The sequence below is a fragment of the Mesocricetus auratus genome, unplaced genomic scaffold (assembly GCF_017639785.1).
Source record: "Mesocricetus auratus isolate SY011 unplaced genomic scaffold, BCM_Maur_2.0 Super-Scaffold_4256, whole genome shotgun sequence".
Taxonomy (NCBI): domain Eukaryota; kingdom Metazoa; phylum Chordata; class Mammalia; order Rodentia; family Cricetidae; genus Mesocricetus; species Mesocricetus auratus.
The window spans coordinates 97,093,484-97,120,788 of record NW_024429182.1 but is presented as its reverse complement, the minus strand read 5'-3'; the positions used below and the strand labels follow the sequence as shown (position 1 = coordinate 97,120,788).

At 48.8% G+C, this 27,305-nt stretch overlaps 1 protein-coding gene and 1 long non-coding RNA gene across 10 annotated transcripts; one reads left to right on the top strand and one right to left on the bottom strand.

The window, feature by feature from the left end:
* Positions 1-2,021: 2,021 nt before the first annotated feature.
* Positions 2,022-14,783, bottom strand: Atg16l2 (autophagy related 16 like 2). Of its 9 annotated transcripts, none has more exons than XM_013116370.3 (18): positions 14,645-14,783; positions 12,899-12,998; positions 11,670-11,772; positions 9,661-9,734; positions 9,287-9,538; positions 9,030-9,095; positions 8,681-8,794; positions 7,254-7,316; positions 6,584-6,692; positions 6,217-6,325; positions 5,340-5,410; positions 5,031-5,102; positions 4,803-4,923; positions 4,403-4,508; positions 2,852-3,001; positions 2,637-2,684; positions 2,446-2,547; positions 2,022-2,297 (listed from the first exon to the last, which is right to left on the bottom strand). In XM_013116370.3, exons 1-18 carry the CDS (start codon positions 14,769-14,771, stop codon positions 2,210-2,212), a joined length of 1,875 nt encoding a protein of 624 aa, XP_012971824.1. In that variant the 5' UTR covers positions 14,772-14,783; the 3' UTR covers positions 2,022-2,209. The 9 variants fall into 9 exon arrangements, with proteins under 9 accessions (XP_012971824.1, XP_005074071.1, XP_012971827.1 ...); XM_005074014.4 differs by having other exon boundaries at positions 6,217-6,322; XM_013116373.3 differs by lacking the exon at positions 14,645-14,783 and adding an exon at positions 11,872-11,964.
* A 220-nt stretch (positions 14,784-15,003) lies between these two features.
* On the top strand, positions 15,004-26,475 carry LOC121144334. The gene is made up of 3 exons (XR_005881673.1): positions 15,004-15,306; positions 16,010-16,072; positions 26,369-26,475. It is a non-coding gene; the product is annotated as an uncharacterized LOC121144334 (long non-coding RNA).
* The last annotated feature ends 830 nt before the right edge of the window (positions 26,476-27,305 follow it).

Sequence of the window (27,305 nt, the reverse complement as noted above, 5' to 3'; positions counted from 1 at the left end):
CTGGGATTAAAGGCATGTGCCACCACCGCCTGGCTTTCCTGCATAATTCTTATGGGTCATCAAAATAGAGATCACTACTACCTGAGGTATGACAAAAACATCTGGAGGGACTTGGCTCTGATGGTGTGTGATTGGCAGCAGCCTTCCAGGACTCACTCTGGTGTCCCTGCATGTGCCTCATTTCAACAGACACAGCCTTCAGCTCAGAGTCCCAAATGGAAGAGCACTTGGGAGAGTCAGGTTAGGCACAGTTCTATATGCCCCTGGTGGAGGAGCCCTACCCAGTTGGGAGCCTGTCTCTTGAGATTTGGGGTTTGTGGTACAGGGGGCTAGAGAAATGATTCAGGGGTTAAGAGCACTGGCTGCTCTTGCAGAGTAGCTGGGTTCAGTTCCCAGCCAACCACATGACAGCTCATCTATAACTTCAGTTTAAGGCGCTCTGACCTGTGTGGGCACCAGGCACACACACAGCGCACTTACATACATGCAGGCAAAACATTCATACACATAAAAAATTTTTTGTTGGTTTGTTTTTCAAGACAGGGTTTCTCTATGTAGCTTTGGAGCCTTTCCTGGAACTCATTCTGTAGATCAGGCTGGCCTGGAACTCACTAAGATCTGCCTGTCTCTGCCTCCCAATTGCTGGGATTAAAGGTATGTGCCACCACTGCCCTGCCTAAAAGAATTTTTTTCAAAAAAGGATTAAGGGTGGGTTGAAGATGCAGTTGGCAGACAGCTTTCCTGACCTACACAAAGCCCTGAGGATCAGTCCCTAGTACTATATGGGATGGGGGCACACATCTGTAATGACAGCACTTGGGAGGTGTTGGCACAGGCAAGAGAATCATACATTCGCGGTCATACTCAGCTACATAGGCCATGTTTCAAAAGAAAAGGCTGCAGGGTATGATACAGAACAACTCAGCTACAGTGGTAGTGTGTGACCTTGAATGACGACCTTCAAGCCTCTTTCTCTTTTGAACAAAATCCATCACAAGTGATTAGGAGAAAAAAAGCTGCAGACTGTAAGTAAGGCTGAAGCCTGGGTGATCCTCAATAATGGTGGCCACTGAGAGCGTTGGTCTTTCCCAAAAGAACAGCAGGAGGAAAAACAAACCTCTGTTGACCAGGTAACTAGTGACCCCTAGTGGTCACTGAGAGCTGGGCCAAGACTTGGGGACAAAGTTTGAACTGTAGGAATGTCCCATTCCTGGAACCTTGGACTGTTGAACTTGCTAAGCCAGAGAATGTGACCACTCAGGAAGCATTTCCTGTAGCTTCTAAGCGAGGCCTGGATACAGGGAATACTGTTCCTACTCTTACACTTGCTCCCAGATTTAAGAAGGGAGGGGCTCTTGCCCAACTGGCAGGTGAGGGCAGGTTGTCAATAATGGGATCCCAAAAGACAACATGAATTGCCATTGGGAAGGACAAGAACATTGAAGGCTGAGGAGGACACATTGTTAGGACACCAAAGTGTTGACCACTGACCTTGACACTGTAGATGCTAAGGGGTGGGACAGTAAATGCCAGCCATCCCAGCACTGAGGCTGGGGCGACATTACCTCAGGTTCTGAGCCCATCCTGAGCTATTACATGTGTACCTGACAGCTAAGGAGACTGCTTCTGGTGAGGCAAGACTAGAGTAAAGGCCTATGGAGAGGAGCACCCACACAGCAGCCCCAGACTGGCGGCGGCGCTGTGAAGGGGGTCAGAGCTAACGCACAAGGGAAGAAACAGCGGCAGCCTGTCGTCCAGATGGGACTGCAGGCCAGGACATGGTCCCGGTCTTCCTGATGTCACTAGCTTCTCAGGGCCCTTCCCACAAGTCCACCCACCACCCCCAGGAGCTGCTGCTCTTCACTGCCCCTGCTCGGGCCTTTCTTGACGCCATCCCACTGTGACACCGAACAGCCAAAATCTCCCTGTACCCCCCCACCACCATCACCACCATCAAAGGCTTCAAAGAGGAAAGACACAGATACAGGTGTTTTCCACTTTGAGGAAAATAAGCAAATAGAGATTTTTAAAAAATTGTAATCCCTAACCCACACTTGGATTTTAAACAAACAGGCCAGGTCCTGCCAGGCCCTTGCATAACAGCTACAGCTGAACCAAACCCCGGCTCTGGAGTCCTGATCAGAGGACAGAGGTTCTCTGGTTTCCGGCTTCAGAACAGTGCTGCAGTCCACACAGGGAAACTGTGCCTCTAGTGCCAGAGCACCACCTTCCTGCCTTGGTCCACACTCACAACATGGTTCCCAGAGAAGCACCAGGCCACAGCATTGACAGCCGTGCTGCAAAGGAGAGACAGACCTCAGGAGAGCAGCAGGAGCAGGCAGCAGCCTGCCCCTGCCCCTCAACACCCAACCGAGACTGCTTCCTCATCTCTAAAGTGGGCTCCCAGGACTGTGGCAATGATATGCATAGCAGGGGTCTGCTCACCAGTGGGGTCCCTGTAGGCTGCTCTCCAGTTTCCCAGTGTCCACATCCCAGATGTACAGGGCTCCATCTGAGGAGCCTGCCAGTGCATAGCTTCTGTCAGGGCTGTACAGGTCACAGCAGAACATGGTAAGGGGTTCAGCAGACAGATAAGACACGCACGCGCGCACACACGCGAGCCCTCCCAGACGCACCTGAACACAGCTTTGGTCCAGTCAGAACTGCATTTGAAGCCATCCGCCCTGAGGACAGAACAGGCCTGGAGTTAGAATGCAGGCTGCTTCCAGCGTGCCAGTCCTCCAGATGTGAGGAGAGGCCGGCACTCCAGCAGGTCCTAGTCTAGAGGAACTACCAGGGAGTGCCCCCCAGGACCTTACACGGGAGAGGCTCAACAGGCCCAGGCCAGTACCTGAACACCTGCCGGACATTGCTGATTCGCAGGTCAATGACCTTGAGTGTATTGTCTCGGGAGCAGCTAAGCAGATGCAGCTGGTCATGGCTGAGGCTCAGGGAGGTGACCCGGCCCTGTACAGGGATGACCTGAATGCAGTGGGGGCCCCTGGGGGTAGGGATAGAGAGGAATGAGGAAGAGGCATCCTGGTGCACTTCTGACAGGCCGTATGTGGCCGGTTTCCCAGCTAATGTATTCCAGAAGAACCCCAAGCCTGGACGCCTCAAGTTTATTGAACTACCATCCCTTCCCATTACAGCCAGTTGTCTCCGTTGAGAGACTGATTTGAGAGCTGGAGCCTTTAGAAGGCTTGGGAGGAACAGTGACAGCCAGACATGGTGGCACAGGCCTGTAATCACAGCTGAAGCAGGGGAATTCTAAGTTCTAGAAAACTTTACTGAGATCCTGTCTCAAAATAAAAACATAAAGGACTAGGAACATTCTAGCAGACATAAAGCCCTTGAGTCAACCCCCAGCAACGGAGCATTCTCAAAAAGAGCGGCTGCCAACTCCTGGAATTCAGTTGCAGAGAGAGAGGAGTGATGAGCAAAGGGGTCAAGACCAGGCTGGAGAAACCCACAGAAACAGCTGACCAGAACAAGGGGAAGCTCATGGACCCAGACTGATATCTGGGAATCCAGCATAGGACCGATCCAGAGCCCCTGAATGTGGATGTCAGTTGGGAGGCCTGGGCAGTCTATGGGGCTTCTGGCAGTGGATCAGTATTTATCCCTAGTACATGAATGGACTTTGGGAGCCCATTCCACATAGAGAGAGACTCTCTCAGCCTAGACACACAGAGGAGGGCCTAGGCCCAGCTCCAAATGATATGGCAGACTTTGATGACCCCCCCATGCAAGGCCTCACCCTCCCTGGGGAGATGAAAGGAAATGAGATGGGGGGGTCAGTGGGGGACAGGGGAGGAGGGGCGGGAGAAGGAACTGGGATTAACGTGTAAAACACGCTTGTTTCTAATTTAAATTAAAAAATAATTAAAAAAAAAAGAACAGCTGCAGAGACCAGCAAAGCACTAGCTCTGCTTTGGTCGGCCATTCATACTAGGCTAGGTGTGCTATATTATGAAGCAACTCTTCTTTTTTAAATTTTATTATGTATACAGTGTTCTGCCTGCATGTATACCTGCAGGCCAGAAGAGGGCACCAAATCTTACTATAGATGGTTGTGAGCCACCATGTGCTTGTTGGGGATTGAACCCAGGACCTCTGAAAGAATGGTACTCCTTATCTCTGAGCCATCTCTCCAGCCCAGAAGCTGCTACTCTTTTGTTGCTGCTTTTTGACTAAAACGTGGTGATAATGTGGGAGAGGTGCTTGTCTACACTGGCTATAAAGCCTGGGAAAGAGTTCAGTGCTGACTGAGAGCCACTAAGAAGGTGGCTCAGCCCCACAGCCGCACTTCCCCAAGGTTCCACAACTCTTCCTGCCACGGCCAGAGAAAGGAACAAAAACTCAGGAGCTTCTTCTACTACCCACAGCCTGTGCCTGTCACCTGCTGTCCCAGAACCGGATCTTCTGGTCATTGTGGCCGCTGATGATGATGTGGTCTCCACATACCACGTCATTACAGTAGGAAAGTACGTTGATGGTCCTGGAGCCTGAGGAGCAATGAGGAGAGCCCCGTCTCAGAGTCAGCAGCAGCCACTAAGTGCGGGGACTCTAAGGTCCAGTAAAGCAGTCTCCTTCCAAGACTAGGGTACAGGACTTCCCAGGCCAGGGCTCACCCTGCCTCTAAAGACCAAGGACATCAAGAAAGCAGGAAAAGAGCAGCAGTGAGTGACAGAAGGGAAATCAGAGGTTTGAGCCCAAGTGATATGAATCCCAGAGCCACCACTACAGAGCAAGGTAAGGCCCCTGGGACCAGGAGTTGGGGCAAGTGAGCAGAGCCTCACAGAAGGCGCGGCCTAGGTCCCATTCCTTCACAGTCCGGTCTCGGCTCCCAGTCACTGCCTGGTGCCTTGTTAGCTTGAATCTGGCAGCTGTCACCTTGTCCTTGTGTCCAGACAGTGTTTCCTGTCCCCACAGAAACCATAGATTAAGCCAAACCCCCAAAACAGTCACTCTGCAAATCCTGAGGCATAACCCTTAACCCTTAGGCTGCTTCCACAGCCAGGCCTCACCTTAGACTGCGTCTCCCCCACCTTCCAGAGCTGGGCAGCCTGGTTGTAAGTACCTGCCAAAACCTGGGACCCCTGGAGAGAGGGAACAGGAGAGGTCCTGGGCCACACTGGGCCTGGCAGAGGCATTGACCCTCAGGCCAGAAAGCCTCAAAGCATCCCAGTCACTGAGGCTGGTAAAGCCATGGCCCAGGGAGGTGAGCTCTAGGGCAGGTTCTAAGATACACACAATGTGCTCTCAGGCCCCAGAGCCCCACTGCCCTGTGTAGAGACTGAGGTGACATCCATGCCACTGGGACAAAGTCTCCTTACCGAGGGGTCAAAATCCACACTGGTGATGCTGCCACCAGCTCCTTCGAGGGTCTGGTTGGCCTCCAGGCGACCTGAAAGAGCAGGGGAAGGGATAGTAAATGAGATGATTAGCCTCACAAAATAGAGGAACTGAGACACCCAGCAGGATGTAGCTGACAGAAGAGCTGGGTCTGGCCGGGAGCCTGGGTGGTGAGTGTACCACTTAGAACTGCTGCACAGCTCTGGGGGCAACCAGGCAGTTCACAGTGCTGGAGAAGACCAGAGCGGAGGGCCTGTCCCTGGGTCACACAGCACACCAGGCCAGCTGGGAGCCCACCTTTAGGGAACCTTTAAGAGTCAGTGCTGAGTCCCTCTGCCTACAGAGCAGAGAGCCTAAAACCAGGCAGAGAGTCCGTGTGGTCACCTCATGATTCCTGGAGTCTAAGTGATTCTAGTCTAGGATGAAGTTATTCTGGACACATTGGCACAGAGTTAATACCAGCACTGGGGAGGCAGAGGGCCATAGGTTGCTGTTTGAGGCCAGCCTGGTCTACATAGTGAGTTCTAGGGCTACATAATGAAACCCTGACTAAAAATGAAACGGAGGTGGTTTGGTAGACCCACGGACTTGCCCAAGATCTGGCCCTATATGCCTTCAAGATGGACCAGGTGTCCCTACCTCCTCCAACAGCAGACATCTGGGCTTGGCCCTCCCCATCCTGCAGATCTGAATCCAAGGAGCTCCTCCTTGAGAGCACAAACTTAGGATCCCTCCTCCCTCAGGGTTCTCTAGCCACTGACCATAGGATCATTCCAGCAGGGGACAGGGGAGGACAGGTCGAAGACCAGGGCCAACCCTGGATCAAGCTGAGAATGGGTTCTGCAAAAAAGTGCTTACCTCCCACAACATTCCAGAGATGGATGAGCCGGTCAGCCCCTCCAGTGGCCAGGAGGCTGCTGTTGGGGCCAAAACAAACAGCATTGACCTCAGAGAGATGGGCATCCTGCTAAAAAAGGAGGAAGGGGGAGTTGGCATCCCAGACCTTCCCCACGCATGCCTCCTTGTGCCCACTCACAGGCGTTTTCACCCGTTCCTCCTGTCTCAGTCTCTCCAGCCTCTGCTCCACTGTGAAATGCTGTGTGGCTCCCACCACAGGCTACAAGCAAACTCCTCCTGGGAGGCCCAGCCTTGCTTTCCCAGCCTACCTGGCCCACCCTTGAACACTCGTCAGCAACCCAGACAGGAGGCCCAGCTCCTTCCTTACCAAGACATCCTGAGCCTGGGTAGGAATCTGGGCCGATACACACACAGGGATGCTTTGGTACCACTGCTCAGGGGCACCCCCAACTGAGTGACCTCTCCTCTTCTTGAAGCTACAGGGGTGGGGGCAGAAATCTGTTCAGTAAGACCTGCCAACACGGGGACTTCAAGCTCACCTGAGGCAGCAACGCAAAGCAGACATGGCAGGTGGTAGCACGGTCCCCAAGGCAGAGTGAGCACGGTCCACAACCCAGCCTGACCCCCGTGGACACGAGGGCACTGCACACGAGACAAGCAGACACAAAGACAGGGTGGTACTTCAAAGAAACGTTAAGGCTGGCTGGGATTTCAGTAACAGCATTACCACTGCTAGGCTAAGTAACTGAGCAACTCTTAGACATTTCTGAGCCTCAGTTTCCCAACTGAGTGGGCATTCTTGATCAACCTCAGGCTGGAGCTTAGTCCCCTGTGAGGACCCTGAATAAGGACGGAGTATTACGAACCTGGACAATAGTTATCAGGAGTTGGTCTTGAGCTATCCGCCCAGATCCTGCCTGTGGGGCCCAACAAGATGCACATACAGACAGGTATCATATGGATGGACAGAACAAGGCTAGGCTCAGGGAGCCTTTCGGGGGACGCCAATCCCTTCACACATGTGCACACACACTTACTCCAGCAGCCCCTTCACCACATCCACACAGCGGGACAGTGTCAGGGAGGTGGCCGAGGCAGACCTGGGGCAGAATGGAGAGACACACTGAGAGCCTGGCCCATGGTTGTCCCACCGCAGTCACTGGTCCCTATACTTTGCCAGGGACCTTTAAGAAGCTCATGATCACTCAAGGCAAGACCTAGAACTTGATTCATTTGAGAACTACTCCAGAGGCATGGCATAGACTAAGCCAGAAGGGAGGAGGGAGGGAAGGCCTTGGCATTGAACACCTCCCCAAATCTCCACCAAGATGGCACAAAGAGTCTCATTCCCCAGGCACTCACCAACAAAAGCTCGAGAGACCAAGCCCCAGCCTGTGGGGAAGGCTAAGGAAGAATGATGCTCCCAGGCTGAGAAGAGTGGGGGAACCCCAGCTCAAGGAGCAGCCCACGAAACACCCAAGTAAATGTTTATGCTGGGACATCTGGGCCCATTGGAGCTGCCAAGAATTGGGGGCCAGCATTCCATGATGCTCTTGTTCATTCGCTGTCCCGGGGGCACATGTTCCTCAAGGAAATACTTTTGGGAAAGAGCCTTCAGGCCAGCAAATGGAGAAGGAGTAGCAGCCCAATGACAGCTTGGTCAAGATGTAGTGGAAGCCAGATGTGCTGACACACGCCTACAATCCCAGCTATGGCGAGGAAAAAGCAGGAAGATCAGGAGTTCGACGTCATCCTTGACTACACACTGAGTTCGAGGTCAGCCTAGGCTACGTGAGACACGTCCCCTCCCTCTCCCTCTCTCTCTTCCCCCCTCCCTCTCCCTCTTCCTCTCCTTCTCTCCCTCTCCATATATATATGAATGAGTGATTGAGAGAGGCACCTGAAGATTCAAACTCCCATCATAGCTCAAGTGTGCACACACTTTGACACAGGCTTACACTGGGGTATGTTCACTAACCTTGCATGTATGCTCATGTCCCTGTGTGGACACACACACACACTCCTGTCCTCACACACACAAGAGCCTTGGGGTCTTGTCCACTTTTCTCCCAGCGACACTCCTTCATAAGCCTTGTGGCTCACCCTAAGAGCTCTGATTCTCGGAAGTAGAGAATGGAGTAACTCTGCCTGCCTCCGGGCACTGGAGTCAGAACAGTGCTGAGCTGTACACAGGCCTCTCTAAAAGCCCCGATCCTGGAAGAAGACATGGACAGCCTTCTAGGTGGGAGTGAGCTCAGGTAAGAGTACTGGATGCGCCGGGCGCTGGTGGTGCACGCCTTTAATCCCAGCCCTCGGGAGGCAGAGGCAGGTGGATCTCTGTGAGTTCGAGGCCAGCCTGGTCTACAGAGCGAGTTCCAGGACAGCCTCCAAAGCAATACAGAGAAACCCTGTCTCAAAAATCCAAAAACAAAACAAAAAACCACAAAGAGTACTGGATGCTCACCTGAAAGACCTTTTCCATTTCTCACAAGTCTCACTCTCCAGGGACTCGGGAGTCTCGGCGGGAGCTAGAGGCACAATCTGGTCCCCGGTGCCACCTTCTAGAGTGTCTGGGATCCTGGTAGAGAAAAGCAGCTCAGGAAGATAAAAGAAGGCCACCCCTCTCTGCCCCAGCAGTGCACAAGGAGAGGTGATCCCCCAGCGGCTAAGAGCCATGACTGGCTTCCATGACCACACGTGTCTCCTTACACACAGGCACCCAGCAGGAGTGGAGCAGGAAGGCTGTAGGTCGTGAACACACCCAGAGCAGCTCCCCAGTACCAGAGTCATCCCTGGCCCCTCCCCATTCTTACTCGCTGATGCTCACAGTCCGCTTAGCAGCTCTCTTCAGCTCCTGGGACACTCGGGCTTGGTTGGCCCTGGCAGAGAGAAAAGCATCCTAAAGGCTCAAGGAGATGCTTTGGCACGTGAGGTGGCACAGCTTAAGCGACCCCTTCCGATCAGTGGCAGGCCCTGAACGCCCCTGCCCCGCCCCATCCACGACCTCTCAACCAGGCTGAGTGCCAGAGGCGTGGCCTATTTTGATGGGGGCGTGGCCTAGAGTCTTCACCTCTCTCTTCGCTCATTACGCAGATTGCACTCAGCGGCGGCACGCGCTTTACGCTGCACAAGCCGCTCCAGCAGGTCCCGCGCCTCCTCCTGCAGCCTGCGCAGTGCAGCCTCCTGGTGCGCAGCTTGCTCGAGCAGTGCCTGGTAGGCTTCTCTCTGCGCCGTGTTTTCCGCCTGCCGTTCCTCCAGCTGCCGGAACTGCTGCGCCCGCGCCTCCTGTAGCTGTACCACACAGGCCTGCAGGGCTTCCAGCCTGCAGGGCGGGGACATCAGGCGATGGCCCCGAGAGAACTCTAGGGGGCTCCTGGGGAAAATTCTAGAGGCCCTTCCCATCCCCTTGCCTCGGGCAGGAACCACACCCGACCCTCATCTCACCTGCCCTGCCGCTCCTCCAGCTGTGACTGCAGGGTGTCTAGGGCTGCGCTCTTCTTCACCACCTGGTAGGCCATCTGGGGAAGGTAGGTGGCATGGGCGCCTATCCAGGGTGGACCTAGCCAGCCACCACCCCGCTACCCCATTCCTGACGAGGAAACCCAGGCTGAGATAGGTTTGGGATCTTGTATAAACCTGCAGCGTCATGGGATAATTGTCAGACCCAGGGCTCTAGAGTCTGCTAAGTGTCAGTCCTAGGTGTGTCCTTTATTTTCTCAGGGACACCGCGGTGGACATTTAACCTGCAGCACGAGGCATCTGCTCCATTTCCTTACCTGTAAAATGACAGGGGAGTGCTTTCCTAACCACAAGGTAACCCAGAACTACTATCAGGAACGTAAAGTAATGACAGACTATTAGCTTGCACTTGTGTCATGCCTTTTCCCAAGCTAACTTTCCATCTCCATAACACCAAAGTGAAGCACTACCATTTTCATATTACAGACGAGGGTGCTGACAGGTTAAGTGACTCATCCAAAGTTACACAACTTGAACCCAGGCCCCTAACTACATTACACTCCATATAAAGTACTAGTGTACTCAGGGCCCCAAGGGGTGGCGTTCTATTTCCCATCTCCCAACAGCTGGCTTCCTAGCCCATCCCCCACCACTGGCCTACCCTGACAGCCCTCAGAGAAGAGAAGCACAGAAGCCTACGAACAGAACAGACTAGGACCAGGCAGTGGTGACACACGCCTTTAATCCCAGCACTGGGGCGACAGAGACAGGTGGATCTCTGTGAGTTCAAGACCAGCCTGGTGTACAGAGCAAGTTCCAGGGCAGTCCAGGACAGGATACAAAGCTATAGAGAAACACATTGTTCATTCTCAATCCTGGCACTGTGGGATGAGAGTGTCTCAGCATCCCTTCAGCTGAGAGCTAAGAACTACAGGGGTCCAGCCCCATCCTCCTCTTTGGTGCTGAAATCCCAGGGAAAACGATCCCAGGGTAAAGCTGTGTCCATCGGTATGACATGAACACCAATGTCTCAGGAAATGACAGCGGCCAGGGGCTCTTCTTATTAGCTTGTTCCTAATGCTTTCTTCCTGGAGCCTGAGGAACAAGTCAGGGCTGCTCACCTACCTTGACATAATTCCCCATGTTCGAGGCCTGGAGAGGGACCCTACAGTCAGGGTGGAGCACCCATTCCATCATAAGCCAATTATAACATCTATCTGTTTTTGTTTGTTTTGTTTTTTGAAGCAAGGTTTCTCTGTAGCTTTGGAGCCTGTCCTCGAACTCACAGAGATCCGCCTGCCTCTGCTTCCCAAGTGCTGGGATTAAAGGTGTGCGCCACCACCTCCAGCACCCCAGCTCATCTATCATTTTCAACACTGAGAAGGCCAATTCCTACCTCCGCTTCCCTCACCTATGACTTTCAAAGTTCAAATGGCAGACAGAGGTAGAAACAGATTAGTGGTAGCCAGGAGTCAGAGATGTTCAGGTGTTACTGAAAAGGTGGTAGCAAGAAAGAGATCTTGTAAAGGAACCCTGTGACATACTGATTGTTTCACAAATCTCCACGTGAGAATGTCACGCCACTGTCAAATTACAACCACATAGCACTCTGGGGAGAGGCTCTCAAATGTCTTCCTAACCCACTCCCACCTTGTGTTGGGCAGGTGAGGAGGCATGCTCTAATGACAGGTGATTACTGTCTCATCAGTCTCCTTGGAAACCCACAGGGCCCGGTCTTGTTTATGGCCACACTCCCTGTTCCTTGAATTGTCAATAAATAGTTGTTGAAAGAAAGAATGAAGAATCACAGTCAGCTTGTGTGGGTAAAGGTTCAAGTCCAGGGTCCACAGCTCAGCCCCATTATACTCCTCTGCAGATATAAAGTTGTGGCGCATTGACCGAGGTAAGGCAGCTACTATGGGGCCACTCACGGACTAGCTGGCTTCTGTGGACCATCTCTCCCTACCCAACATTCTCACACCCGCTCTGCTTACCTCACCGCAGACCAACTGCAGTCCCTTCTCCTCCTCCTGCCACTTTGCCCTCAGAGAGGCTGGTGATGAAACCTGGTCAGAGACAGGCTCGGAGAACTCCCCCCTGGCAATAAGAACAATTCATGGTCCCTCCTCTCACCCCAGTGACAAAAGTATGCCCTAAGGGTGCCCCCATAAAAAGCTTGTGGAGCCATTAGCTTACTCTTGGGGAAGGTGGAAGCCGATCAGAGACCAAGGCCTCAGAAATAGGTTGTCCATGACCCCTCTGTTCTAGGATGGTCCAGACCTTGGGTGCCTGCCAGCACAATGACACACACTTGCTTCCCCAGAGCTCAGGAGGCTAAAACAGTACTCTGAGATCAAGACCAGCCTGAGCTACATACATAACAAGACCCTAAAAAACAAGTTCAGGGTTGGAAAGATGGCTCACTTGGTACACTCTTGCCACAGTTTGGGCCCCAGGGTCCACATTAAATAGGCCTGAGACACAGCTGGGCGGTGGTGGTACACACCTTTAATCCCAGCACTGGGAAGGCAGAAACAGACAGATCTCTGTGAGTTCGAGGCCAGCCTAGTCTACAGAGTGAGTTCCAGGACAGCCTCCAAAACAATACAGAGAACCCCTGTCTCGAAAAACAAAAATAAAAAACCTGGCACTCTTTGCCAGAGCTAAGGAAGTTGAATCAGTCCACTGTAGTTTTAGTACAAGACCATGTCTCAAAAAACAAGGTGAAACATAATTAAGGAAGACACACGGGCCCCAGATGTACATACAAATTGCACATATACACACAAAAGAGAACCAGACGTGGTATGGTGGCACACACCTGTAATCCCGACCCCTGAGAGCAGAGGCAGGGATCAGGGGTTCAGGGTCACTTTCCGCCTGCCTAGGCTACATCCTCTATCACTGTCTCCAACCTATCCCCTGCTCTAGTGTTCACCTCCTCTTCTTTCTGTAGCCTTTGGTGAGGAACGGGGAGGGAGAAGACACAGAAGGGAGAAACAGGATTCCGGGATTGGACAGGAGGCAAATGCAGAGAGAGGAGAGTCGGGAAAAGGATTTTTCAGGCAGCCGGCTTAGAGAGGACTCAGGGGCTGTTTACTATCCCCTCTCCCATCCCCAGTCGTAGCCTGATGAGGCACCAGGGCTGAGCATTGCAAAAGCAAAGAGCACAGCAAAGGGGCGGGCATTAGCAGCTGCTGTGAGCACTCACACACAGACTCACCAGGAGTCCTGATTCTGAGTGCAGGCGACATCCTCTGGCTCTAACTTCAACTTTTCTGAGAACTTGGCCAGCAGTTCAGCCTTCTCTAGGAGGTGGTTATCTGGGGAGGCAAAGGGGCAGAGGTAGACACTTGCCTGCAGACCCCTGGCATCCAAGTTACCTCAGGCTGGGGTGGTGGCTGCAGACACCCAGGGATCTTGGGAATAGGGAAGCTCCTGGGCTGGGCTCTGTCCCTTCCCGGGGGTATCTGCATGGTGAAGCCTCATCATAGCCTTGGCACACAGGCCCACCTAGGGGACCATCTACTCTCCCAAGTATAGACAGACCACTACCACTGGGGACAGAGAAGCCTAGGTCACACTTGATAAAGGACAGAAGGAAAGCAAGGAGATTAATTCATCTCTGCCAGAGGCAAAGTCTGAATCCAGAGCAAGCAGAAGCAAACAAACAAACAAACCAAACACCTACCTGTTGCCTGCAGGGAGTCACTAACCCTCCAAGGCCTCTCTGTTTATAATGAAGTAATTCTCACCTCCGCCCAGTAGCTTCCCCCAGGGCAATACTGAAAGTTCTTGAGCAATTATCTAACAAATCTTCACAGGTTAGGTGGTTTGGCCATGGGCACCACCACCACCCCCTTGGACACAACCCTTTCCAGTCACTTCCGCTTTTTTTTTTTTAACAGTTCCAGGGCAGACTGGGTTGATAAATTCAGGCCAGGATCCCCCATCTCCCTTCCCTCAGTCACCAGACTGAGGTTCCTGGGCCTGGTCTAATTCTCAGAACTCTACCCCAGACCCCAAAGCTGTGAAAGGCACAGCCCTGCACCCCCTCCCCAGCATACAAGGTCACAATAGGCCTCATTTACCAGGAAGAAATCTGAGGTTAAGGACTTAAATTACCCATACCACAGACCTGGGTCGCTCGAGTTCCCCAAATTTGCAGCTCCCCATGGAAGTCTTAGAGATGGTCCTCCCTCAAATAGTCCCACTGCCCATCAGAGCAGTTGGAGAACTGAGGTTGCCTGAAAGTATACAACCCCAAGAAAAGGCCAACCCCTGGAAAATTCCAGGGGAAAACAAGTTTGATTGCGTGGGTGCATCAAAATTAGCACCCAGTGCAGAAGCTGTAGGGCCTGTGGTCAGACTTTAGGCCCAAACATACAGTCAGAGTTGATCAGAGGCAGTAAATACAGACGCACACCAGTGTATCTCGGCTTGAACTGCCACACCCCCCCTGACCCAACTGGCCAGAAATAACTGTATGAGGGTTTGACTTCCGCTGTTTCAACAAGCACCCAAGAGAAGTCCAGGTCCCCTTCGGGTTATGATCCGACAGGCACCTGTTCCGGGAATCAGTAACAAAATCTACCAGGGTTTCGCTCCTTCCTTTCGGCCACTATGGCTGCTCTAGCCACGCCTGCCTTCCTTGCCTGAACTTTGGGGACAAAACGGACTGACCGGGCCCTGCCCTGGGGACCGCCTGAAAGGCCCAAAACCAGCACAGAGAGACAGGATGCTCAAGGGTGGCAGGGCTGAGTCTTGAGGGCTAAGCAGCGCCTGGTCTGGAAACGGCAGGCAGGGACCCTGGTCAGTACGAAGAGGGGCGTAAACAGGTTCCCGGTGCAAGGCCGGGAAATGGAGACAGCGCCGCAGCCCTCGAGTCGCGAGCCGAGCGGCGGGACAAGCGCTCTCTCCAGGCGGGGAGCCCCATCTCCTCTCCCTGAGCCCCCCGCGGCGCACTCACAAGCCGGCACTAGCTCCAGGAAGAGCGCCTTCTGCGTGCGGTCCCGATGCCGCAGCTGCCGCACGATGTGGCGCTTCCAGACGGCGGCGGGCGCGCAGGGACCGCCAGGGGAGCCGGGTCCCGCCATGGCCGCCCGGTCCCCGGAGATCGCGCACAGCTCGCGCCCGAGCGGGCGGGGCGGGGCCTCCCGGGGACTCCTCGACGTCAGGGCGGCAGCGGCGGGGAAGCCCCAGGCGGTACCAAGTGCGTCCGTGGGGGGCGATCTGGGAGCCTCGAGACAGATGCTGCTGCCTGGCCAAAAATTTCTACCTCGAAGGAGCTTGTTTCTGTGCCCGGGGTAAGCAGCCTCCCTGACGCCTGTGGGCGCGTCCGGGGCGGGGCCTCGGGGTCGCGTTCCTTAACGTCGCAGCGCCTGGACCAGTGTCAGATGCTGAGGATGGTTTTCGCCGCCACGGAAGCAGGGAGGGGGAGACCCTGCCTCCCGGGCCGTACAAGGACAGGCAGTCACCAGGCACAAGCAGTCTAACAGAAGAGACTGCCTGAAAGAGCCCCAATGTCGCCAGATGGTGACAGTTGAGTGGGGTTTATGAGGGTTCAACCAAGCACATTAGCCAAAGGGAGAGGGAAAAAGGACTTACGCCCTGGAAAGAACAAATGAACAGGTTTGATGACATAAAAATTACCAATGCAGGCCGGGGGTGGGAATGGCTCAGTGGTAAGGATCTTGCTTAGCTTCTGCGAGGGCCTGGGTTCAAGGTCCAGAGCTTCAGGGCTGGAAGGATTGGAGGCAGAATTGTCTGGGAGGAGCAAGATTTAGAGACCAATTTGGTAGTAAAATTTGGAAAAGCTCAATTTGGCTGGGCGGTGGCAGCGTACACCTTTAGTCCCAAGACTCGAGTGGCAGAGGCAGGCAGATCTCTGTGAGTTCAAGGCCAGCCTGGTCTACAAGCGAGTTCCAGGACAGCCAAGGCTACGCAGAAAGACCCTGTCTCGAAAAACCAAAAGAAGTGGAGGAGGGGAGGAAAGATTCACTGGCCCACCCTCACAACATGACATGCCAAGGAGGGTTCTGCAGGCCTCAGTTAGTGAAGGCAGCCCTGCCTATCCCTTGGAAATAAGCCTGAGCAACTTAGTAAGCCATGGTCCCATAATTGGGCAAACAAACAAAAATACAGGGTGGATGTGGAGGCACATATTTGTAATTCTAGCACCTGAGAGGCTGAGGCAGAAGGCTTGCCAGAGTTCGAATCTGTGGGCTAGAGAAATGCCTCAGTGGTTAACAACACTGGTTGTGCTTGCAAAGGACCTGGGGCTGGTTCCCAACACCCACATGGCAGCTCACAACCCTCTGTAACTCTATCCCAGGGGATCCAACACCCTGATCTGACTTCTGACGGCACCAAACATGCAAATGAAGCACAGACTTATGTAAGTAAAGCACACATTACGAGTTCAAGTCCACTGTGGGCTTAATAGTGAGTTCCAATGCAGCCTGGGCTAAGAAAGAGACACTGTCTCAAAAAAAAAAAGCAAATAAAATAAACATTTAGGGATAAAACTCAGAGGTAGGGAATACTGCTTAGCATGCACAAAGCTGGGGTTCTATCCTAGTAGCAGGAGAAAAAAGAACATATTGGCAAAGGTGGGGAGAAATTGGAACTCTTATGCTTTGCTGATAAAAGTATAACGGAACTAGTAATGGGAAAGCTATCTACAAGTTTTTTAAAGTTAAACAATGACCATCACATGACCTATCAATTCCATTCCTACTTATATACTACAAAATTCCAAAGTGGGGAAATGACAGATATTTGTATACTTGAGTTCATAGCAGTATTTTTCACAATATCCAACCATAGAGACACGCACTATCCACCAACTGTTGTGGAATAGTTTCTTTGTACATTGTGAAAATGTGTCACTCTGACTGGTTTAATAAAAAGCTGAATGCCAATAGCTAGGCAGGATTTCCAGGCACAGAGGACATTGGGGAGAAGGGCAGAGGTACCAGGAGACTTTGAAAGAAGTAGCATGGGCAATACAGTAAAGGTAACTGAACCACATGAAAGAGCATAGATTAAAAGATATAGGTCAATTTAAGTTATAAGAGCTAGTTAAAAACAAGTCAAGCTATCAGCTGGTTTCATGATAAATCTACATGTCATTATTGGGGTGCTGACAAAAAAAAATACTGACTACAAATGTCACCATATGTGGGGCCGCGTATTTCTACATAAGACCTGTGAAGGCTTTTTAAACAGGGTTCCAAACACACAAAAACAGAGCCAAATGCAGCTTCCTAGTCCTGCGGTCTCTTGTGCAGACTGCAGTACAGAGATGCATCTCCAGCTGCGAGCTAAGCTGCCCAGTGGTTTAAGATTTTGCTCATGCAGACAAAAAAGGTTCCAGATACATAGTAAAGCAGGTTCTGATGGAAAAAATCTCTAAACAGGATACAGTGTGTTTAACAATGTGCATAAGCTTAAGAAAGAAAAGAAAAAGGATATAGACAATCATAAAAAAGAAAAAGAAGTAAGGTAATACAAAAAATAAGCCACATAAGGATGGGAAATATTATAACACGGAGAGTTTGGACTTATATGGTACTTTGTGAATTTTGAATTTTTTGAATGTAATGAACAGACAATAGCTGCTGAGAGACACTGGATTATGCAAGGGACTGCTGAATCAAACCAACCTTTATACTTTGGGAATGCTTTAACTTTAAAATGGAAGTCAAGATGGGCGTTGATGGAGCACACCTTTAGTCCCAGCACTCGGGAGGCAGAGGCAGGCAGATCTCTGTGAATTCGAGACCAGCTTGGTCTACAAGAGCTAGTTCCAACTAGAGACAGAGAAACCCTGTCTCTAAAAATAAAAAAAGGAAGTAAAAAATGTATTATGTTGGGGAAGAGGTTATGATTTTGTTTCCATAAGACTGTGGATTCCTCCCATGTTAATAGATATCAGATTTGACTGTGGGAGACCTCCTAAGTATCTTGGCTGTAGACATGGGGGAGGAAGCCAAGAAAGACAACAGGACAGGTGACATGTAAGTGGATCCCTCTGCATGGGAACAGCTCAGAGATGAGATGAGACATTATAAGTCTTGCTGACTACAGAATCCTTTCATATGGCATAGATAGAGATTTATATTAGAGTTTGATTTTGCAGTCCAATCGAACTTATAAAGTTGACAGATGCCTTTTACCTGCTCAGACATAGAGAAAAAGTCATCTTTAATTGGCTTGTGTACACCACATATTCCATACTAGTGTTAATGCAGATATGTATGTCACCTTTGAAAGTTTATGTGTTTTCAGAGCAAGGGGACCAGACACCAGGGTGGGTGTGGGTTCATACAGGTCCCTCAAAAGAAAACTTAGCCTTTTTGTGGCTGCAGGCATCCCTAGCCTTGAGAACTGAAGCACTTTCCCTACACCTAGGGCATTTTTATTTTTCTCTGTATTTACGCTTCAGCCAGTTGATTACCACACACTCAGAACAACTTGAATGAGGCTCGCAAAAAGTACAATGCCAAGTGCAAAGTCTCCATCAGGTGCTACAGTTTTCCGGGTTTCCTGAACCGAGTTTTGCAAGGGCCTCTCTATGCTTGGGAAAGTCCCAAACAAAGTTCACATAGGGGAACAAAAGGTATCAGGTCAACAGAGGATGGATTAGGCTAGGTACTAGTTCGCCAGAGCTAGGCCAGGTGTCACCCAGCGAGGGATAGGGTTAATTGCTACCACTAACCATAGGTAGCAACCCTAGCCCAGGTGACACAGCATCTCAGAGTGCCTCTGTTGCAGTTTCTTCAGAGCCCTGTATCCAGAACACCTTGAAGGCTGCTGCCTGAAATGATCCGATGTCACAGACTACTCCAGCCAGGGCTTCAGATAACCATTGCATTTTTCCATTACACAGACTGGAAAATAAATGATGTGGCTATTTCTCCTGCATCCCAATTTTCTGTGTCCCCCAAAGTTGCCAATGTCTCCATGTAGTGATATATTGTTTATGATTTATTAAAGCCACTAGAGCTCAAAGCAGCCAAGCAGCCATACTAGTCAGCCATAGAAACCAGTGGTGGTGGCACATACTTTTAATCCCAGGGCTCAGGAGACAAAGGCAGATGGATAGCTCTGAGTTCCAGGCTAGTCAGGGCTACCCCAGATTGAATCGGTCTAAATGAGTAACAGAGCTCACACCTTTAATCCTATTACTCATGAGAGGTATTTAAGAAAGGAACAGGGTCTCATAGCTGGCATTCATTCTCCAGTCACGCTGAGGAGAGGCAGCAGTCTGAGATTTGGTGAGAGCTTGTGGAGACAGGATCAGCCCTTTCAGTCTGTGGGAACAGGATCAGCCCTTTCAGTCTGAGGTAGAGGTAAAATCTATTGGCTTGGCTGCTTTGTTTTTTTTTTTGATCTTCAGCTTGAAACTTAAACCCCAATATCTGTCTCTGGGATTTTATTTTTTGTGCTACATCCCCAGACAACAGAATGCAGTCTAAAGACCACAATGCCCACATTCCCAGGAGGTTCTGGGGTGGTTTTTGGTCTTTCGGTGGGTTTGCCATCATTTGGGGAGTTGGTTACAAATTATTATTGGTAGTGGTCAGTAAAAAAGTTGAACAAAGGAATTTAATTCAGAGATATCGTTCTGAAAAGAAAAGGGGGTATAGAAATGATAGGATAAATGGTAGATTATTGAATATATACTTATACAAATATATATACATACATACATATATATGTATAACCCCAACACTTGAGAGACAGAGACAGGTGGATCTTGTAATGTAAATTTCTAGTCCTTGAAAGTTATTATTATTAGCTATTTAGGATTATGAAGAAATGCAGGTTAATAGTCACCTGTAATGATCAAACTTGTATTCATGTAGGCATGTTTCAAGGTCAAACATATATTTTAGATAGACAAACAGTGATCTTCAAACACTTCAGAGAGTAACAGAATATGAAATGTAAGATATTTTAATACCATAAGGCTTTTCATGAATATGAGGCACGTCTGCTCCTGGCAATACCAATCTACTTCAGAGATGATGATGGACATCAAAGAACCTGCGTATGAAGTTTGCTTTTGTTGTAGCAAAAGTTAGTCACTGGGCAAGAAACTGCCCTTGTCTTGATTGCTAACAGTCTTTTGTCCAAACAAACAGGACACAAAAGAAAGTGACTGCCAAACTGTGCCAAGGCAGTCCTCCAAAAATTCCTGCTTCAGGGCTGGAGAGATGGCTTAGCGGGTTGTTCTGGTTTTGTTTTTGCTTTTATTGAGACAGGGTTTCTCTGTCTTGTTTTGGAGGTTGTCCTGGAACTCATTCTGTAGACCAGGCTGGCCTTGAACTCACAGAGATCTGCCTGCCTCTGCCTCCCAAGTGCTGGGACTAAAGGCATGCGCCACCAACACCTGACTGGCTTAGCAGTTAAGAGCACTGGCTGCTTTTCCAGAGAACCTGGGTTCAATTCCCAGTACCTACATGGCAGCTCATAACTGTCTGTAACTCAAGTTCTAGGGGATCTGGCACCCTCACACAGATATACATGCAGGCAAAACACCAATGCAAATAAAAAGAAATAAATCTTAAAAAATAAATAAAAGTATATTTTTAATTCCTGCTTCACAGAAAGGTCTGTCAGATATTCTAGGCCTGTATACCAGAGATGAATGCCCCAGTGTTACAGAGGAACCTTGGGTGACTGTCCTGTAGCCAGATATCTCTGTCATTTCTTAGTTTTGGAAGTTGTTTGCTGTGTACTTCCTGTTTACTCAAGTAATATTTGTATCCTCAGATCTCTGATAGAATTGAAGATAGTTATAGTTACAATTTTCTTTGTTGCCAAATTCAAAACAAAAGTATAAAAGAAATGGGAAGTGTATAAAGTTAAGAGACATCAAAGCTTAAGTTGTTTATCTAAGAAAATGTTTTAAGGTCAAAAAAAAGATATTTTTATTTTGGTAATACAAGCTATGATACAAAGTAAATTAGGAACAAAACTTTGAACGCACCAGATAAGATAGATAATACAGTATTTTCTTAGAATTTGCCAAATACAAATGGACTGGATATTATAAATGTAATTAATACTTAATAATTGTTCTTTTTTGAGGGGGGGTTGTTGTTTTTTTTTTTTTTCGAGACAGGGTTTCTCTGTATTGTTTTGGAGGCTGTCCTGGAACTCGCTCTGTAGCCCAGGCTGGCCTCGAACTCACAGAGATCCGCCTGCCTCTGCCTCCCAAGTGCTGGGACTAAAGGCGTGTGCCACCAACGCCCTGCTGATAATTGTTCTTATTGTATATAGTTAAAACCTTTAACTTTTTAGAGTTAGAGTTAAAACCTTTCCTTTTTATTAAGACAAAGGGAGAACCAACAGGTAAATGGATAAACAATGTATGACACAGACACATAGTAGCATATTATTCAGCTGTTAAAAGAATGGAGTTGTAGCCAGGTGGTATTGAGTTAATTCCAAGACTTGGGAGGCAGAGGCAGGTAGATCTCTGTGTGTTCAAGGCCAGCCTGGTCTTCAGAGTGAGTTCCAGGACAGCCAGGGCTATACAGAGAAACTTTGTCTGGAAGAAACTCCAACAAAAACAAAACAAAACAAAAGAATGGAGTTGTGATAGATCATGTGTGTACCTGGAATACATGATAATTAAAAAGTTAGATATGGACCTGAACAAGGGGGGAGCTCTTGGACCCCAGACCAACAGCTGGGAGGCCAGCGTGGGACTGATCCAGACCCTCTGAGTGTGAGAGTCGGTGAGGAGGCCTGGGCAACCTGTGGGGCCCTGGGCAGTGGATCAGTATTTTTCCCTGGCATACAAATGGGCTTCATGTATCCATAACACAAAGAGGGATGATCTCTAAGCATGGACTCTTGGGGGGAGTGCCTGGACCCTGCCCTGAGCGAAATGACAGACTTTGGAGATCCCCTATGTGGAAGGAAGTGGGGATGGGGTGGGAGACTGGGGAGGATTGGGGGGTGGGGGAGGAGGGGAAGGAGAGGGAGCTGGGATTGACATGTGAAGCAAGCTCTTTTCAAAAAATGTAATAAAAAATAATTAAGGAAATAAATAAATATATATATAATATAAAAAGAAAAAGAAAGTCAGATATGACCGGGCATTGGTAGCACACGCCTTTAAGTCCCAGCACTCAGGAGGCAGAGGCAGGTAGATCTTCTGTGAGTTCCAGACCAGTCTCGTCTACAGCTCGAGTTCCATGACAGGCTCCAAAGCCACAGAGAAACCCTGTCTCAAAAAACAAAACAAAACAACAAAACAAAGTCAGATATGGAGCGGGGCAATGGTAGTGCTTGCCTTTAATTCCAGCACTTGGGAGGCAGAGGCAGGCAGATCTCTGAGTTCGAGACCAGCCTGGTCTACAGAGTGAGTTCCAGGATGGGCTCCAAAGCTACATAGAGAAAGCCTGTCTCAAAACAACAACAACAACAACAACAACAACAACAAAGTCAGATTTTTAAAAACAGATAGTAGGGCTGAATTGGTGGCTCACTGGTTAAGAGTACTTGTTGCTCTTCAAGAGGACTAGGTTCAGTTCTCAGAATCCACTGAGCAACTCACAACCACCTGTAACTCCAGTTCCAGGGGATCTGACTCTCCATGGTCACCTGCACACCCATACCATACATACACACAGACACAGACATACATATGAGAAAAAATAAATCTTTAAGAAGAACAGATACTTTATGATTCCATTTATATTAAACATAGGACATAAAGTAGACCTATAGAGGTCACTAGGAGGATCAAAGAATGGAGAATTATTGCTTAATTTTAACAAAAGTTCTACTTGGGATGATGAAGACACTTTAGAAGTAGCCGTGATGTATGCACACTATTGTGATGTACGGATTATCAGTGACATAGACTCTTAACATGGTTAAAATGGAAATTTCTGTCTTTTATTTTTATTGGCATATACTAGTTATACATAATAAAATTCATTATATTTTATTTTTAAAGATTTATTTTTGTTTTATGTGTTGTATGTGTGTCTTAATATACATGCCTATATGTCTGTGCACCGTGTACATGCAAGTGCCTTCAGAGGCCAGAAAAGAGCATTGGATCACCTGGAACTAAAATTATAGGTAGTTGTGAGCTGCCTGATGTGGGTGCTTGGAACTGAACCTGGTACTTCTGCAGTAGCATCAGGTGTTCCTAACTGTTGAGCCATCTCGACAACCCTCTTATGACATTTTTTTTTTTTTTGGTTTTCGAGACAGGGTTTCTCTGTATTATTTTGGAGGCTGTCCTGGAACTCACTCTGTAGACCAGGCTGGCCTCGAACTCACAGAAATCCGCCTGCCTCTGCCTCCTGAGTGCTGGGACTAAAGGCGTGTACCACCAATGCCCGGCTGACATTTTCATACACATGTATCATATGAGCACATATTGATCATATCCACCCCCTCCCCCACTCACCTTTCATATCCTCCTCCCCTCCCCCTCTCACGGAACCCTGCTTTTTCCAACTAGTCCCCACTCTGCTTTGATATCATGGTGTGTGCATGTTTCCTAGTGAGTCTCATCAGGCTTGCTTATAGAAGAATAGACAGGGGATTATTTACTGGAGCATTGGTACCTTATGAGTGGCTACACCACTGAAGAAAATGTCTCTTCCTTCTCCATCAACCATGAACAGCCTCTCGATTCTCAGAAAGGAGAGGTGCTTTATGAGCCTCAATCCACTGCATGACAGGATGTTGACAGCTGCAACCTTGTACAGGTAGCACAACTGCCGTGAGTTCTACAGTGTATTGGCCATGGCATGCCCAGAAGACAGCATTCCACAACACTCCACCCTCTTCCCCTACTCTTACATTCTTTCCTCTCCGTTTCATGATGGCCTCCTGAATCTTGGAGAGGATGATGTAGCCTCCTGAATCTTGGAGAGGATGATGTAGATGTCCTATTTATGGCTGAATATTCAGTAGTCACTTGTCCTCAGCACTTTAACCAGTTATGAGTCTGCGTTAACTGCTGTTTACTGAAAACTACAGGTTCTCTAAGATGACAGCCACATTAAGTTATTGGAATAAACTTACTTTGAAGGTGATTTGATGGACACATTATGCCCATTTAGCGAAACAACAGCTGTAGCTTCCTTGATAGGGCCTATAGTTCCACAGTCACTATTTTAGCCAGGTTTATAGTACTATATGTGAATTCCTTCTTGTGAACCAAGAAAGATGTCAGTTGCATCTCTAACAAACCTGCTACTGTTGCACCAGTACGTACATCTTGTAAGACATGTCTGTAGTATAGCATGTGAGGTTCACAGCTGAGTAATACTTAATGACAACAGGCACCAATGTATCTCACCCTCTGACACTGTGAAGGTTAGCCAGCAGGGAGAAAGCTACTGTCTAGTTCTAGTGTGGCATGTCCTGTGACCAGGCTTGTGGGATCTTTAGCAACAGGGTATTACTTTTTTGTTTTTTAGAGACAGGATCTTGCTGTATAGCCCTGGCTAGCCTAGAACTCCTGTCTCAGACTCTCAAGGGCTGGGATTTCCGGTACTACCAACACCAGCTCGTGAAATGTAAATGAAGAGTTGATGGGGTGTGGAAAAATGGAGTCCATTGTTGATAGTGATGGGGTTCAAGCTGGTTTAATATCTTGGGAAACAACTTGGACATATCTGATGCACCCTCCACCCCCCAAAAGTGTGTACAGTGTGCAACAGAATGCATAGTTAATTATACCATGGTACAACTATAAAGTGAAAAACAACACAATCCAAAAAGATGCCGCATCTGGATGTCTTGACATTGGACTTCATAGTACTACGTAAAACTGCCCAACAGGTATAGTTTTGTTTCAGATGTCTATGATCTGTTTCTAACGTATATCAAAGAGTCAGAGTACTGTTTGGAAGCAGCACATGACAATTCCAGAACTCAGGAGGCAGAGACGGGGGACCTCCCAGTTCATAGGCCAACCTGGTCAATTGGAGTGAGTTCCAGGACATCCAGAGCTACACAGAGAACCCTGTCTCAAAAAACAAACAAAAACAAAAAGGAAAGAAAAAATATCAAATGGGATGTCATCATTCATGTATCCTTGTTATTTGTGGGTTTGTTTTGTTGTTTGAAGTTCTGTTCTGTTTTGTTTTGGGGGGGTTGGATGGGGGTTTTTGTTTGCCATAGGGTCTTATTAAGTAGCCCTGGATGTCCTGGAACTCATTATGTAGAACAGGATAGCCTTGAACTAAGAGATCCACTTACCTCTGCCTCATGAGTGCTGAGATTAAAGGAGTTGGTTGCTATACCAGGTATCTCGTTTTTGTTTTGTTTTGTTTTCCTCTTTCTAGTCATGGTTGTCAGTCTTGGTGACATCTGGATGTATTGTATGTGAGTTTGGAGTTTTTAAAAATACCAAGAATCTGGTATTATCATCTTGAAGCAAATTTTTGTTTACGTACTTCTTTTTGTGCTTCTGGGAATTGAAGCTAGGGACTCACATATGCTAGGCAAGTGCTCTACCACTTAGCAATATTCCCCAACCCAAGTTTATTTTTATTTTACAAGTATTTTTTAAATCCCCTGTCTCTGTATCTGTCTGTCTGCTTATCTGTCTACTTGTCTGTGCTGAGAATCTAACCCAGGACCTCAGACATGCTAAGCAAGAACTCTACCACTGAGTTATATCCCCCACTTGAGAAAAACTAGCTACAAATTGACTACATCTCACAAGAGCTGGGATAGTAGGCCTGTGCCACACAGTCTGACTTCAAATCCCTCATACAAAGGCACTAATTCTACCTACAAAGCTGCAGCGCACTTACTTTCTAAATACCCCACCTCTCAATACTATTGCTGGGCGATGGACTCCAGCATGAGTTTAGGGTGATGCCCATATTCACACCCTAGCACAGCATCTTCACACGGTACTGACTTGTGGTAATATGTTATTTATGATTTATTAAAACTGGCCTGAGGGTTCAGAATGCAAAGCTAGCCACAAGCCAAAGAGCCAGGCAATGGTGAAACACACTGTTAATCCCAGCAGCCATACTAGATAATCATAGGGCCAGGCTACACCTTTAATCCCAGGACTCAGGAGACAGGCAGATGGGTCTCTGTTAGTTCAAGGCCACACTGAGCTACATGAATTTGATCCAGTCTAAAAGAGAAACAGCTCACACAAAGGCAATCTCACCATCTGGGATCACACGCCTTTAACACCAGCACTTGTGGTATATAAAATAGGAGCAGATATTCAGTCTGGGGCATTTTGGTCTCTAGCAATTAGTTTCTAGCCATGTTGAAGGCAGGATTGTTTCAACCTGTGTGGAACTACTGACTTGGCTGCTTTGCTTATCTGACCATCAGCTTGAACCCCATCTGTTTTTATTACTTGTGTTACACTGACTTTTTTTTAGTTATTTTTATTTCATATGTATTGGTATTTTTGCCTGCATTTATGTTCATATGAGGGTGTTGGATATCCTGGAACTAGAGTTAAAGACAGTTGTGAGATGGCTTTGTGGGTGCTGGGAATTGAACCCAAGATCTCTGGAAGAGCAGCCAGTGCTCTTAACCTCTGGAAGAGCAGCCAGTGCTCTTAACCGCTGAGCCATCTCCCCAGCCTGGAATGACTAGCACTTTAAAAGGAAGACTACTGCTCAGGATGGGATAAACTGAAACTCTTCTCTCTTCTTCCCTCCAGGTGGAAAAACTTGAGATTTCAGCATCATTCCATAGTGGCTAAGGCTATGAAATGGGCGAGGAAGGAGAAGGTGACCTCATAGCAGTCTAGAAGCTGCCTCAAAGTTATGTAGGTAAGAATGCAGATCTGCTCAAATGAGATACAGCAGCAGTGGGGTGGGATGAAGTGGCAAGAGGGTGCTTGACACGTAAGTCAAACTTTAAAGTTGTTCTGTGCATTTGGTTTAAAGAAGTGTTAGAGAAGCTGGGCATTGGTGGCGCACACCTTTAATCTCAGACCTCGGCAGGCAGATCTCTGTGAGTTCAAGGCCAGCCTGGTCTACAGAGTGAGTTCCAGGACAGCCTCCAAAGCAATACAGAGAAACCCCATTTTGAAAAAACAAAACAAAACAAAACAAAAACCCAAAACAAACGAACAAAAATAAACCAAATCAAACAAAACAAAACAGAAAAACAAAAAAAAAAGTGTTAGAGTTGGGGACAGAGAGCTGGGGTACTGCACTGGCCTACCATACACAAGACTCTGGCTTTGTTCTGAAACAAGAGAAAAACAGGAGGAGCCAAAGCAAAACTTCTGCCCACTAACCATCCTCTCTCCTGGCTACTCATTAGGCCACACTCTTCTACCCTCTGCAGGCTTTCAAAATGGCCCCTTGGAGAAAATCTCCAGGCTCCACGAAGGCAGATGTCTGTGAAACTTCCAAAACACCAGAAGGGTAGAGGGTAGAGGAGGGGCAGGGATATAGCTCAGAAGTAGAATGTGGCCTGGCATGTCCAAAGCCCTGGATCAGGCGCCCTGGAAAACATACACATGTGCACACACACACACACACACACACACACACACACACACACACACACAACATTTGGAGACACTGAATGGACTTAAAGGGAGAGACACCATGGGAGATCAAAGCAGGAAAAAGACCAAAATTCAC

Excerpts from the sequence above, each read along its gene's own strand:
- Atg16l2 (XM_013116370.3), bottom strand. The coding sequence starts at position 14,771 with ATGGCGGGACCCGGCTCCCCTGGCGGTCCCTGCGCGCCCGCCGCCGTC. Across the intron at positions 11,773-12,898 it reads ACTCAGAATCAGGACTCCTG|GGGGGAGTTCTCCGAGCCTG; the intron begins GTGAGTCTGTGT and ends TCTTATTGCCAG. Across the intron at positions 9,735-11,669 it reads TGCAGTTGGTCTGCGGTGAG|ATGGCCTACCAGGTGGTGAA; the intron begins GTAAGCAGAGCG and ends TACCTTCCCCAG.